General features: G+C 39.9%; 1 protein-coding gene and 1 long non-coding RNA gene across 2 annotated transcripts in view; one reads left to right on the forward strand and one right to left on the reverse strand.

Moving 5' to 3' along the window:
- The window catches only part of LOC138949211 (uncharacterized), a 152,267-nt gene that overhangs the window by 24,215 nt on the left and 111,602 nt on the right, over positions 1-16,450 (reverse strand). The gene's annotated exons all lie outside the window — the stretch shown is intronic.
- On the forward strand, positions 8,812-15,843 carry LOC138949201 (uncharacterized). Its single transcript, XM_070320980.1, has one exon. It carries the CDS (start codon positions 9,722-9,724, stop codon positions 10,013-10,015), a length of 294 nt encoding a protein of 97 aa, XP_070177081.1. The 5' UTR covers positions 8,812-9,721; the 3' UTR covers positions 10,016-15,843.

Raw genomic sequence — 16,450 nt, forward strand, 5'->3', positions numbered from 1 at the left:
GAAGATGCTGCCACTTTATGTCTTTGATGGTCAGCCGTACTCAGTAGAGCTGGGGGATGATATTGGGCTCACCATGTGCTCTTCTTCTTCTTTGTGAAAAAGGCCGCCACTCCTCAGAATAGATGAGCTTGTAGCGACAAGTACCGTCAGGCAGGTACTTCGGACTGCGAATATCCACCAATTATGGATCCCCAGAAGTGTCTGAGATCAAGAAAGTCCTTGAAGAATGTGTGGGCTACCTGGACAACTTTGTAAGGTTGCCTTTTTCTTGCAGAGGTGATGACTTCCACGTATTCGGCAGGCCAGACTATCTGCCTTCTCCTTAGTTTGTTTTTGATAGTTGGGTGTACAGAGTCTACTTTCATCCAGGTATGACCTTTCTCGGGAAACTTTTGGAAAACGACTTTTCCTTGACGGACTGCAAAGTAAAGATGGGCGTTTCCCAAGACTATTAAACTGCGGTTCTGGTACCCACAGCCGTCATTGTAGATAATGATTGCCTTGGTTGTTTCGCCAACTGTTGCTTTTGACTTATCTTTTTTGACTCATCCTAAAAGTAGCAAGTAACCTCTGTGTCACTCAAGTTGTACAATGTGAAGACAGTAGTGGCAGCACAGCTTGGCCTTGAAGTATTTGTCATTTGCTTATATACATAGGGCCAACAAGTCGACCTGCAGATACATGGTGAAAACTTGGACATCACCATTCTCTTTAGCAACCCTCTTGTCAATGTTCTGTTATTTGCAAGCTTCGTCTTTGCGTTGAATGTGCATCTGGTACACATGCTATGGGATGTTTCCGTACTTGGATTCACAGCAAACGTTGCATTCATAGTTTTTGGGGTTGGTGAATCACAATGTTTGGTTTGCTTCACTACTTCCATTACTCCTGGAAGATAGTGATTTTGTTTCCAAGCGAAATCTGCACCATCAATTGACTCCTGCTCGCTCATGCGGAGCTTGCACCAGACAGAGCAAACATGACTCCTAATGCAAACAAGTCGAGCAGATACAGTTTTTGTCATGCTTTACAGTTGTTGGGTCAATGCAGTCCACATGAAACTGACCATGATAATGGACACAGTACACCCACGAAACACAATCAGAGTCCATACCAACAGTGATGTCATCTATGATAAGTTCCGTTTCGAAATTCCATGGTATAGAACTTTTATTCAGGCACACACAGCACATCAACCTAAGATCTTCAAGCGAAGAGAATTGGCTTTCAGGTGTGAAGGACCCACTTCCAGACATGACGGACTGCATTCAGACACTATAACACAACTTCAGTACGTGACATATGCATACCTGTACATCTTCAGCTAACAAATAAGATCAGAAGTTCAGGACTGAACTGTTACATAGTTAAGAGATATTTCAGAATACTTTAACTGCTTAATCTCTCTTTGTAGTTATGCTTTTGTACTTAGCAAAGGAAAATACTAACAAAAAAATCATTTGAACAATAACTGATGTCGTAGAGTGTCATTTTACTACACAATACGTAATGTGGGCACTTCTAGCTTCATTAATGACTCTAATATTTAATTTTACCTAAACTCTGAACGTACGGACATGTTACCGTAACCTTGTATCTAACGGAAACAGTTCATTTACCGCCGTGTTTAGATATTAGAAAACTTGCAAGTCGACATACGAGGTTTGCATCGGCCAAAACTGAAAAACACACGAACAAAAAAAAGCTCGTAACTCAAGTTACGTGTAATTTTGGTTCGCGGTTTTGCCAAAATGATATACGAGGTATTTTTATACCCATTTTTAACTGACTTCCAGCGATCTTAGGCTTTCACCACAATAACCAAAAAATAGAGAAAAAATCGTAGATTATATTGATGTAAAAAAGTAGATTTCGCAAAAAATCGAGTTACGAGGTTTTAATCGGACAAGGACGACATGTTAGCAAGGGAAACAAGTCGCGTGAAGCGATATAAAGACATTTAGTCAATCTGTCGGCCGGAAACTAAAAGACCAACACTATAAAAACAGCCAATACTTAGACTACATTTTTACTAAGGCTTCGCTAGCCTTAACCCGAAGACTGAGACGGCCCCAGTTCGTCTCCGCGAAGCATGCGAACCTAAAGTGCCTAGTTAAAATATTTTCGTTAATTGTGATTACAGTTTCAGAGTAAACATAGAATATCTATATTTCTTGATTCATGAAATGATAAAAAAGAAAATGAAATACTTCTTGGATTGAATTCTGAAATCTAAATTTGAATTTTGAGTTTTTTTAAATTCCGAACTCATGCTTCCAAGCTGAAATGCTATACATGGGCTTCATCGAAGATTGCTTGACCAAAATCATGTGTCAATCATGTGTCAATGTGATTGAAAATTGAGGGTGTGACAGTTCCGCCCCAACTTTAACTAAAAGCCGGCTATGACGTCATCATAGACATGTATCGAGGAGAAAAACTTAGTAAAAACTAACAAGTCGCGTAAGGCGAAATTACTACATTTAGTCAAGCTGTGGAACTCACAGAATGAAACTGAACGTAGTCCGCCGCTAGTGCAAAAGGCAGTGAAAGTGAGGAGCCTGTTTGGCGCGGCAGCGGTTGCGCTGTGCTTCATAGCACGCTTTACTGTACCTCTCTTCGTTTTAACTTTCTGAGCGTGTTTTTAATCCAAACATATCATATCTATATATTTTTGGAATCAGGAACCGACAAGGAATAAGATGAAAGTGTTTTTAAATTGATTTCGAAAAAAAAATTTTGATAATAATTTTTATATATTTAATTTTCAGAGCTTGTTTTTAATCCGAATATAACATATTTATATGTTTTTGGAATCAGCAAATGATGGAGAATAAGATAAACGTAAATTTGGATCGTTTTATAAATTTTTATTTTTTTTTACAATTTTCAAATTTTTAATGACCAAAGTCATTAATTAATTTTTAAGCCACCAAGCTGAAATGCAATACCGAACCCCGGGCTTCGTCGAAGAGTACTTGACCAAAATTTCAACCAATTTGGTTGAAAAATGAGGGCGTGACAGTGCCGCCTCAACTTTCACGAAAAGCCGGATATGACGTCATCAAAGACATTTATCAAAACAATGAAAAAAACGTTCGGGGATTTCATACCCAGAAACTCTCATGTCAAATTTCATAAAGATCGGTCCAGTAGTTTAGTTTGAATCGCTCTACACACACACACACACGCACACACACACACACGCACACACACATACACACACACACACATACACCACGACCCTCGTTTCGATTCCCCCTCTATGTTAAAACATTTAGTCAAAACTTGACTAAATGTAAAAGAATTACATACAAGTACATATAGTTCAGAAAAGAAGAAAACAAGTTTAAAAATCATGATTTACAAAAGTCTTTGGGGACTCGAACTCGAGACCACCGGCTTCGAAGGTAAACGTCTTACCACCGCGCCACAAGGCTTACACAATCGAGGCGTGAAAACTAAGACTTGAACTGACAACATAACTGCCACGTGCGGGCCGAGTTTTCGAATCGAGCATTTGTTGACTCATCGTTTTCCCCGTTCGTATTTGTGTCTTGTACGTTTTCTTGATATCATCATTACATCAAAGAGTGTATCCCTACAGAAAGAGGGAGCATTTCGGCCTAAAAGTGATGCCAGACCTTCCCGCATTCCAGCCCGCCGTCCCAGCACTGACCGAGTAAAACTTTCTCACTGGCACCTCGGAAGCATTGGCAAGCAAGGCAAAAGCTAACTAATGTGCAGCTTCTAATGGTTTTCATTCTCGAAAAAAAAAGATTCCGTTTTTTGTTTTTTCATGGGAATGCCTTATGTTATCAATTATTAAATCTATAATTGAAATGTATAAATGAATGTTAGAGGAATACGGTTTGTCTTGTATCACACCAAACCAGCGCAATTTCGTTGTGGTTTTGAGCAAGAGGTTAACACTGAGAGACTGAGACAACAAAATGAAACAAGACAAACAAACAGAACTAGACACACAGAGATAGATTGAAAGAGAGAGAGAGAGAGAGAGAGAGAGAGAGAGAGAGAGAGAGAGAGAGAGAGAGAGAGAGAGAGACGGAGAGAGAGAGACAGAGAGAAAGAGAGAGACGGAGAGAGAGAGAGAGAGAGAGAGAAACGGACAGTCAGACAGACGACCGACAGAGAGAGAGAGAGAGAGACAGACAGACAGACAGACAGACGACCGACAGAGAGAGAGACAGACAGACAAACAGACAGACAGACGACCGACAGAGAGAGACAGAGAGAGAGAGAGAGAGAGGGAGAGAAAATTAAAATAATTAAATTGAATATGAAATTAATTTTTGAAGCGAAATTAATTTTGAAATTTGAAATTATTTTTTGAGGATGACGGAATAAGCAAAGTATACATGGCGGGTTTTTTTTCATCCGGCCATTGCCCATTGAGAGGTAACACCATTACAAGAATAAATAAAGTTAAATAGAAGTTAAATACAGTATAAATGACAGAAATAAAATGTCAAGCAACCAATAAGACATTTCAAGATGCATTTAGATTTTGTTTTAGCAATGTTTTAATACTATATATAACACAGAAATATATGTTATGTTTATAAGAGAGAGAGAGAGAGAGAGAGAGAGAGAGAGAGAGAGAGAGAGAGAGAGAGAGAGAGAGAGAGAGAGAGAGAGAGAACTGATTTTCATTGCTGTAAACTCGGAATGTGTAGAGAACTGACAAATCCCATTACTTTCAATAGATTCACTAATAATATGTTCATAAAGCAAATGTATGAAGATAAGTCTGTGAGTTTCTGTCTACATGTATTCAAGTGTCTTATTTTCTGTCTGTATCTCTTCAAATACTGCATGAGCGCCTGTAAAATAGTTTTCAGATGCTGGTAACAGTACGACCAGTGTGTTTTCTTTACAGAAACTAAATAAAACAGTCTTTTCGATAGTTACATAAGTAGCCGAAAACAAAAACACTCTTCTATTCCTCCTTGCTCGGTGCAACGTTTTCCTCGGTTTGCTGTTGTAGATTCGGCGCCGGCTCTTCGCATCACTTTTGCAAGTGGCGTGAAGAAGGGAGTGAACCCTCTTTCCGTAGGGATACACTCTTTGATTACATGCAGTCGCGGTGTTGAATGAGTAAAGTTTCCTGAAAATCGGTCGAATAGTTTTCTCGGAATCGTTCCACACACACGCACACACATGCACACACACATATAAACAAACACACACAAACACACACACACACACAGTGACACACACACACACACACACTGACACACACACGGCACACACAAACACATACACACACACACACACAAACACACACACACACACATACACACACAGGCATGCACACACGCACACACACACATACACATTTGCCGAATTGACCATCACAGATTCGGCAAGTTTTGAAAAGTTGTAGACAATCCTCGGCGTCACCTTTTTCTATAGAAAAAAGCTTGATCAATTTTGTCGAAATGACGGCAAAGTATGTGGTAACATATGAAATAAGTATCAGCGATTCGCCGATTGCAGACGCATATATGGCTTAACAACTTCACTGCACGCCGCACACGCACACACACAGCCGGACAGGCTGACACCCAGACAGAGGCGCAGACTGACACTCAGTGATAAACACACAGACAGACAAACACAGACAGACACAGACAGACACACACACACACACACACACACACACACACTCAACACTCACGTATATGAGTCATGATCAACGCCCACTGATCCCCCTCCCCCTCGCCCCTCTCACGTCACCCACATACACAATATATAAAAAAAACCATGCTCACACAGAGACGCGATCAGACGCACACAACCTCATAATTATTTTGTTTTGTGCTACTCTGAACTTTCAAATATAGGTCACAAGCAGAAATTTGAAAATGTTCAAGGGCTGGAGGTTTGAAGGGAAGCCTTTTTTTCAGGGGAGAGGGGAGGGAATTGGTGGACCAAAACTGACCAGCTTCTCCGTACGTGAATAAACAGAAGGTAAGCATATCTTAAAAAAATAAAAAAATAAAAATAAAAAGAACCAGCTTCTTCGTATATGATTTTACAGAAGGTATATTAAAAAAAAAGTCAGACTTTAAACGTTTTGTTTTGTCATAAATTAAACGTTCCAATAACCGACCATTCTTGTTTTGTTTTGTGTGTTTTTAAATGTAAAAACACACTCAAAAACACAACAACTGTTTCATGTTGTTATATATGGATATTTTAACTTCTAATTTCTTGAGTTACGCTGTTCAGATTGTGCTAAGTATGGTCAGAGCTTCCGAGTGAAGTGGTCTCGGTCAGACGAAATGTCAGCAGGGTCGCATAACACCGAAATAAAAAGTCACTGATATTGGAACGATAGCCGCTCGGTAACTGTACCTTATGCCACAGGGCCGGACTAGGCGAAGAGGAGGGGGGGGGTTGCCAGTGGTGGCCCAGGGGGATGTCCCCCCTGGCAGCAGGGGCGGATCAGTTCATTTTATGGGTGGTTTTTTTCAAAAGTATATTGTGAAGATATGGGTGTGAAGGCGCGAAGCGCCGAGCCGACGGCGCGAAGCGCCTAGCTTGCTAGGGGGGTCCGGGGGCATGCCCCCCCGGAAAATTTTGAAAAAAAGGATGCAAAATGGTGCAATCTGGTGCATTCTGAGGATGATCATTACCAGTTTCAGGCAGCAGATTTTGTCACTGAATTGAAACTCAATGTAAAATAAAGAAATGCATACCTCATTCAATATTTTTATTTTTTGGCTGGGGGGGGTCCGGAAACCCTAGAACCCCCCCCCCTCGTTGTGGGGGTCAGGGGGCGAAGCCCCCTGAAGCTGATGGGTAGGTCATATTCTGAGATAGGAAAATGGTCGCTCCTTGCATGAAACGGCATAAAATAAGCAATAATAAAAAATAAAAATTAAATAAGTAAGGTACATGATTAGGCTAGGGGGGGGGGGTTGCGCAACCCCCATAACCCCCCCGGTAGTCCGGCCCTGTGCCAGACCACACGAGTGTCACGTGAAACCTCGGTTCTTGGTACACAGGCTTTGACGCTCGTTTACTTTCATAATTTATATCAGCGTGTTTCGGGAGCGCCGGACAGAAACGGTGACACAAAGCGTCAGAATAAAGGTCGCACCTGTTCAGGGTTACAAGTACATGTGTGTCAAGTCTCAATCCGTTGATGGAAGCGCATACCTGTCAGCCCATACGGTTTTCCCGCATTGTGTACGGGATATGTTATCCAAATTTAGGTATATACGGCGTACAAGGCCTAGCAGTACGGGCAAACCAAATTGTATCAAAGTGTACGGAAAATTCATGTCAATGCTGTGATCTTGACAACAATTACAGTTCACAGATCTTACAAATGAGGATCAACACACATACTCAGGCATGACAAGTGAGTCAAAGATACACATACACGGTTTGCAGCGTTGGGTTCACGTTGTACTGGGTGCTATGCTAATTTGGTTTTTCTGTCCCCAGAACTAGTGTCTATTTGGGACATAACGTAGTTATATGCTAGTCATTAATTGTAGTGATCGACTGCTTGCATAATTATGAAGGTCACTTCCACGGCCTCAGTGACTTGCATGATCTCTGACCAGTTCTGTTTTGAATTAGATACATGGAGTCCTTTTGAAAATTAGGAAGTGGAACAAACTTACTAGTAACTTGTTTCTCTTTTAATTCAATCTATGATTCAACCATCATTTGAGAATTTAACCCCAGAAATGATGAATTGAAAAGCAGCATGAGAGATAATACAAATGAAGACTAAAAATAGACCTGAAGTTCCTATGCCATATCCCAAACCTTCTTCCCTGAGTGAGTCGTTTTGAAAGTTACCAATTTGAACTTACTAAAAACTTTTTTCTCATTTAAATTGAAGTTTTGAATAAATAATTATTGATAATTTACCTCAGGACAAGGGAGGCAACTGTGTTATTTTTCGTGTTATTTGTCAGAAATTTTTTAAGCATGGTTATTTTCCGTTCTGTAGATGAAAATTGTTTAAAATCGAGAGCATTCATGAGAGCCATTCTGGGGGGTAAACAGGTCTGCAGCTGGTTTTTGAACTTTAACAATTTTTTGTTGGTGTGTATAAGGGATTGTTACCTTGAATACAGTTTCTAGTCATATCATATTAAAATAGGTTCACCTTGGATGGGGTTGACAGGTCTGGAAGCGCTGAATCAATGTCTGGTCGGAAAAAATGCGGGGATGGGGTCAGAAAAGGTCAGCTCTGATAACAGATGCTCTCCACTTATAAATTAAAAACAAAACAAAACAACAACAGCAGGAACAACAACACATGAGCGGCGGCAGCACAAGGCAGTACTAGGCTGACTCACTCAGTATGGTATTCCTGTCACGACAAACTCAATCCCGCCAAAGCCAAAGCCGTCAGCGGGTTTCTGACCATGTCAGTTACGACGGATTTTTCTCCTGTTTAGCGGCCCTATGCTCCACAGGGAGTCTACAGGAATAAGTCAAGTAAGTCAAGTGGTCCGCTATTATATATTTTATTGTGAATATTAAAAATGTTGCTTTTATCTGTGTTCCCGGTTCACCGTTTGTTGACGTGTAAAGTTAACCGGTCACAATCACTTGCACTGGAGGGCAAAGATAAACGAACTGATTCTGAATGTGTGAAAAGTACCACATGATCTCTTATCTTGCTTCTGTGAGTTAGTAAAAAAATAGGAAACATGTGGCCTATAGTTGATTACTAACTAAACAGTAATGCAAAGCGTGGTACATTGTACTTTCGATTTCGACTTCGCGGGAAGTTGGGAGGGGAGATAATGCTGAGCCTCCTTTTCGATCCAAAGCAAAAACACTCACTCACTTCCTGTTTCCCGACTCGCCTGAAGAGCGCAGCTTCTCTCGCCTTTGTCGGCCGAATTCTCACTGTAGAAACAGTCTCCAACTGGAAATAGTTGAGAATTCATCAGTTGGCCGACTGTTGTCTCCGAAACTCTGACGGCTCTCTGTGGTATAGAGAACACTTTGATCCAGCTAGTGTTTTCTCCCGTGACCTTTCTGACCCGGAGACGTGAAGAAGAAAAACTGATAAGTTCGCAATACCCCGTGCTCAACAAGTCGACTCATCGTGAGATTCAGCACTGTGTCTGCTTTGGTTCGTGTGGTACGGTACCCCCATCCACCACGTATTCAGCGGGTTTGTGAGAATTTTCAAGTGAAAAGAGTCAGTTTTTAATCAGTCGAGATAGGTAAAACAAAGGGTCGCCCAGTTGGGATTCCCAACTTCACCAGACTGCTGTCATTTGATCGCATTCGGTGTGAGCTGATATCAGACGTTGTGTTTTATTTCCGTGGAAGCAAGCTGGATAAGAAAGGTTTGCACAGAAAAAGAGTGCACAGGACCAAAAGTGTTCACTACTGCTAGACAAATAGAAAAGTCTGTTGTTAATCTTTTAGGAAGTGAACTACAAACAGTGTATTTTATAACTGTACCTAACTGCATGTCGCAAGTGATACGACTTGTGAGGTATACAGTATTTACAAACAAACACAGAAGCCTTTAATACTCTTTAAAAATTGAGAGAAGTGCAGTTTTTCTGTGATTTGTGTCTGTCTGCGTGTGGCCAGTAGTAATTTGCAAACAGACTAAACATTTTCTTCAGGGCAGCAACCTGTAAAGTTGCACTGAAGTGAGCAGCTAAGCACCGTTTGTGTTCAGACCTAACTTTGAGGACCTTTGATGGCGTCAGTTCCTGTTGATCCTACTCATTTGGATGAGAAGATGTGTGAGGCCCGCACCAAGTTTGAGAAAGCCTGCCAGCAGATTGTGCTGTTGGACCAGAAGATTCGGGACCTGGAGGTGCGCTACAAGCGTGCCGTCAAAAACAAGAAGAACTCATTCCGCTACAACCTGCGTCTTCGTCTGTCAGTGGTCACTGGGGTCAAGATGATGTACCATCATTACGCCAGCACCAAGGCAGAAGAATTAACGCGACTGCGACGACAACAAGTTGAAGACACCGCTTCATCCTAGCTAATCAAAACTATGTGCCATGTTTTACAGCTTGTATTTTAAGTTCTGGCTTTGGAAACAGCCTAGGGGGTATAATGTTTTTTGAATGATGAAAGTGAAAGCCTTTTTTTTTTAAAGTACTGTAGGAATATGTTGGAACTTAATAATTATGCATTTGATTTAATTTTAATGTGTGACTGAACCAACATTATACTTGCTCTGCGTGGTGTGATTCTGTTTAAATTTTAAGGAAAAAGTATGTATTTTTGATTCATCGCAGAAAACTGATGTTATTTCAACTGATTTATTATATTTTGTAATGTTTTTTTCATTGAGAAGTTCAAATCAAGCAGGATTGAAAACCTAAAACATTGTATGAAAATAATCCTCATAGAAAGTTTTACTATTCAGTAAGTTTATTGTTGAGATTATAGCATTCAGTATACTTGTTCAATACATGTCACGATCTTTACAGTACACGAGCTTATTTTCAAAATTGACGTATATATTATTATTATACTTTATAGCCACAAAAAAAGTATCACTTGAGCACAATACGCGATGCACAATTAAAAATGTTAGGAACTGCTTTGCTACTTCAGTACAGTGCATATTCAGAAACAGCAGAAATAAATATGAGCAGCAGGTGAATATGTTGGCGCCAGCTGTTGCGGATACAAACTTTAGGTATGTCTGCTTTCTTTCTCAATGGATTGCTTACAAAGTAGAAGCACACAGAATGTAAGAGTAAAGACAGTTTTTAATGTTTCCAGAACCAAGGAGTTTATTTACTTTAAGAATGATCATGCTCCATTCCAAAACTGTCATTTTTTATTCTGTTTCTTTAGTACCAACATTAAATCAATGACAATGTATTTGCCACGGAACGAAAGCGACACATGATCAGAACAAAAGCTCTACTGGATAACTGATCAGTCTTTTCCTTGGTTGATCTTATGAATAATGAAGTATGTAGCATTTTGAACTGAAATTATTTTTGAAGAAACTGAATATTTTGTTTTGACGGAGACACATCATATACCTTATCTTATCAGTATGAATGAATCAATGATCCTCACTTCTCTCTTTGCTGTTGTGTCTCATCACTACCCGATTCATAATTGTAGCAATACAGCATATCTGGAAGCATCAGGAAAAGCTGTAATGACTTGATTAAAATGTACTCGTCATTGCCCCCTTCGTGGCAGTGTAAACTGTAATGACTTGATTGAAATGTACTCGTCATTGCGCCTTGCGTGGCTGTGTAATGACTTGATTGAAATGTACTCGTCATTGCGCCTTGCTTTGCTGTGTGCAATGATAGGGCATGCACTGTTCAGTTTGTACTGTATTGATGCACATGGCACAGCAAAGCGCTGTGCTCAACATGCAACTGTTGGAAGCATTTGTAGTAGCTGTCTGTCAGCATTCTGTGTTGTTTGTTTGTTTGTGGGAACGGACCTTTCCAGCAGTTTCTCTGTCTTCTGTTTATTTGGTTGCTTGATGTGTGAAGTTAAAATCTGATTTCCTGTTGTTTACTTGTGGCGACTTAATCATGTGATTATTCTGTTTGTGTGTTATTTGTTTGTCAGTTGTATTTATTTGTTTGTCTTTATTTATTGATGTACTTATTATTTTGTATTTGTTTGCCTATTGCCTCAATGTGATGGGAAGCAAATAGAATTTGTTCTGTACAGTAAAACACTATAGAGATGACAGGCTATAATATATATATTGTTAAGTGATAGTAAAGTATTAAAATAGTGGAAAATGTACTGTTATATCACAAATACACCGCAGAAACAGTATGAAAAAGAAATGTCTTTTTCCGTCTTCATTTGGGATTGTGTGATTTCTTATTCTTTCTATTAAATTTTCACTGGTTGTCAAGTGTCCTGAAACAGGGGTGCCTATTATTATACCTACTATTATTATGTCAAATTATTATTATTATATTTTTTAAATGTTATTGCGATGACGTTTTAAACTGTTAATCATTCCACAAATATTACGTTATGCAATTGCAACATCTATGAGAAAATGCCCAAAAGCTTCAAGGGTAAGGTAAACGTATTTTTTCTAATTTTGTGTAACAGTTACAATCTTAAAGTTAAACAGATCATTATGGTGGATGGCAGATGTTGTTCACGTATTGTCACTCCTGTACTTCTTGCTTTCTTTTTCTTCTCAAACAGCTTGCCACATATCTTTAGTTGGCTCTCACTAAGTCTAATCCCAAAATTGAATCAAGAACTGTTAGCTGACTACTTGCTAAGAGTACGTACGGCCAGTGCAAGTTGTCACTGCTGTTCCATGTCTTATTTTTTCAATTCTGTTTTCATCCTTCCCCTGTTGAAACGTAGTTAAGTAAAACGGACATGGTGATTTAAACTACTTGGCTACTCTGTTTTTCTGTGGGTCCAGATATTGCATGCTATGTGTGTGTCTGTGAACAAGAGAGAGAGAGAGAGTGTGCATGTGTGTGAGGAAGAGAGCGAGTCTGTGTGTGCGCGATAGGGAAAGAGAGTCTTGTGTGGGGAAGGGAGAGCAAGACGTTTGTCAGTAAGTGTCTGTGTGATGCTGAGTAGTTGATTGAATTGTTTCTCTTGTTTTGGATGCACAGAGAGAGTGAGACCGTATCTGTGATGCTGAGTAGTTGATTTAAATTTGTCTTGTTTTTGATGCTGATTGACTTATGTATAGCGAAGCATGTGCAACCTAGTTTTGACTTGCTGTAATTGAACTTTGTGAACAAGTGTTGTCTCAGTCCTGGCCTGGCTTGGGACACGAGAGACATTATCAAGGTGGTTTGACAGACAGGAAATTTGTAACTGCGCTTTATTTTGACCTCTGTTGTCACTTTTGGGTCTTGTCTATTCACTTCAGGTGCAGCTTGGTTGAATATATGTTTACTTTAGAACTGTTTCAGGGAAAATGTGTAGGCCCCGTCAGCATACTAAATCTTTTTTGTTTTGAGAAAGAATGTGTCGAGATACTGATTTGCAAAGGGTTTGGGTTGATTGCATAATTAGGGTATCACCCTTTGACACAATAAAAGATAACTGGAAGAACTGTGATCATGATATTATTTCGGTGTTGAGTCTTCATTTAAGTAAAGCTCCCTCCCACTTATTTCCGACTTGAAGCTTGTAAAGAGAATGCTGCGTCTGATATCAGCACTATGATTCACTATCAATTGTTGAGCATTGTTTTCTTGCTCACCCTAAACAAATCCCGGCACATCTCACCAGTCTCAGTTTTAAACTTTAGCTGTGAGATGGTTCAACTATGTCTTTGCTAAGTGATCTGACATTACATAGGGCCAATCCCCCCGCGGGTTAGGGGGAAGAATTTACCCGATGCTCCCCAGCATGTCGTAAGAGGCGACTAACGGATTCTGTTTCTCTTTTTACCCTTGTTAAGTGTTTCTTGGATAGATATGGTGCGCCAAATTGATATTACTATCGTTAACAGTTATAAAGGGTTTTGAAACTATCGTTAACTGATATATAGAGTTTCGAAACTATCGTTATCTGTTAAATAGAGTTTCGAAACTATCGTTAACTGTTATTTAGAGTTATATCAATAGCGCGTTTGTGCGCGCTATTGCTAAAACTATGAATAACAGATAACGAGGGTTTCGCAAAACGGCGGCATGGTGCGCGCAAGTGATATTACTATCGTTAACTGTTACATACAGTTTCTAAAAATAGCGAAGGCGTGGTCGGATGTTTCGATGCCGGCAAAATGGCTGCTGAACGTTTCGTTCGAGCGAATTTGCACTAAATTACTACAACATTTAGTAGATCATATTCAACTAACTGTCGTCTGATAAGTCCATTTCGCTGCTTCGTTTAATCAAGTAATCAAATCTTCGTTACAGCTAGCACGCTTCCTGTTTTCACAGAAATATTGGTCAGTGTCAGCTTGACCCGTTCTCGCTGCCGCGCTGTGTCAGTGCGGGTCAGTTTGAACACACACGGCTGGCATGCATGCAGTGGGCAACGGTCAGTGTCAGGTTGACCCGTCCAGTACCCAATACACGATGCGATAGCATGCAGTGTTTTCCAAAACGCGTCGTGGGGGATGTCACTCAGGAAACACGTTGTTTTGTGTTTGTTTTGAAAAATACCCACTGTTTTGTGTAGTGCATCTGTCATGGTCTTGTCCGCGAATATTCAGTAGGCCTACCGTCGTCAAACCGCACACGTGGAAAACGGTACGGCCGAAGTACAAAAGGGCCTAAAGCTGATATTAAACAAACTCAACAATGATTTGAGAAGACGACAACAGAAGAACGGTCAATAACTAATGTTGTAGTTTTTTAAATTGTGTTTCTAGTTCAAATGTACATTTCGTAGCATAAAGACAGTTTTGCAATGGCATTTCAGGGTTTTCCCATTTGGGAACAATACCGACGCGCTTTTGATAAAACTATCGTTAGCTGTTATATAGAGTTTCTGAAACTCTATATAACAGATAACGATAGTTTCGAAACTCTACATAACAGTTAACGATAGTTTCAAAACTCTGTATAACAGTTAACGATAGTTTCAAAACCCTATATAACAGTTAACGATAGTAATATCATTTTGGCGCACCATAGATAGAATATAGTCAATGTTTGTAAAGATTTTAGTCAAGCAGTATGTAAGAAATGTTAAGTCCTTTTTACTGGAAACTTGCATTCTCCCAGTAAGGTAATATATTGTACTACGTTGCAAGCCCCTGGAGCAATTTTTTGATTAGTGCTTTTGTGAACAAGAAACAATTAACAAGTGGCTCTATCCCATCTCCCCCCCCTTTCCCCGTCGCGATATAACCTTCGTGGTTGAAAACGACGTTAAACACCAAATAAAGAAAGAAAGTCAAGCAGTATGTAAGAAATGTTAAGTCCTTTGTACTGGAAACTGGCATTCTCCCAGTAAGGTAATACATTGTACTACGTTGCAAGCCCCTGGAGCAAATTTTTGATTAGTGCTTTTGTGAACAATTGACAGTTGGCTCTATCCCATCTACCCCCTTTCCCCGTCGCGATATAACCTTCGTGGTTGAAAACGACGTTAAACACCAAATAAATAAATAAATAAACATAGGGCCAAGTGAAAGTGTAGTTTGTGTTGTTCAATGCCACATTACCAGCACCCGGTCCTAGAGGGCCGGGAAGGCCAGAGTGCTTATTGAACAATGCACCGCCTTTTACTTTTACAACAAGTTTTATTGCTCACTGGACTTTCTGTGTCTTTTGGAAACAAAGGAAGAACAGGCTTTTGGTATGTGAAAACTTGTTCATTGTTCAGAGGACTGGCCGCTTAGTGTTACTACTTATTGATGGTTTTATTAAGCTCTGTCACGATTTTGGGCTGTCGGTGGCAAAGGTCGGAATGTTTTACCCCCTCAAGTGTCATTGGATCATACGGCTTTCCTCTGCCTGAACTACATTATAATGATGGTGCAATGTTATGTTTTATTTTGTGTATGTTTTAATGCAGGTCTGCGGCTGTTTTGTTTTAGCGATTTGCAAAATGGTACATGTACATAATTTAACTGGTTGTTGGTTGCCAGGAAAATCAACCTCAGATCCGGTCCATTGTTCAAGTGACAGCGTTGCAACACTGAATGATCAGTGGAGACTGATGTTGAGTTTGTAATGATGATGTGCACAAATTGTTGACAGGTTAGGAGAACTTGGTGATTGTGGGTGTCCACATGTGTTTTTGATGGTCCTTGGGTCATGCATTTGAGTACATGTACATATAATAAAAATGGCTGTGTTGATAAACCGTTGTGCTGAAGAGAAAGAAGATGACTTGTTCTGTGCTACAGGAAGTAAATTTATGTCATCATCATCATCGTTTGGATTGTTCTGTAAAGTGTGTGTATATTTGTGTGTGCATGAAGTGTGTGTGTCTACATGAATGTGTGTTGCTGCCACTGACACATTTTTTCTGCCTTTTCTTCCCTTTCAGTTGCTAACTTACAGTGCTCTGTGTTTGCCTTGTGTGGCTCCTGAATGTTTAAGAAACGGTTATGATTTTGTCTTCCACACTATTGAGTATGCTCTTATCCTCGGGGTGTTCTCTATGTCATTCTTCTCCTGTCTGTCTCTCTCTCTGGCTTAAGGGCACACTCTTTAATAGACCAGTTCCTATAACTGCGTCAACTAATGAAAAATGTCACTTCCTGGTTCCGTTGACAGTACCTCTACAGAGTTACATTTCTAAGACTGATCAATGCTAACTAGACACTCGCTTTTATGATCAAAGGCAATTCATGATAACATTTTTGTTAAGGTGTCTTAAACAGGGATCGTCTGCTCAAACTACTGTACATGTACAATTAAAACAACAACAGTATTTACAATGCAACCACAGAAACAAAGGGAAAACACATTGCTGCGATAAATCACAAGACACGGTATATCTGGACACACATGACATGGACATGTTTGCATGC

The sequence above is a fragment of the Littorina saxatilis genome, linkage group LG15 (assembly GCF_037325665.1).
Source record: "Littorina saxatilis isolate snail1 linkage group LG15, US_GU_Lsax_2.0, whole genome shotgun sequence".
Lineage (NCBI taxonomy): Eukaryota > Metazoa > Mollusca > Gastropoda > Littorinimorpha > Littorinidae > Littorina > Littorina saxatilis.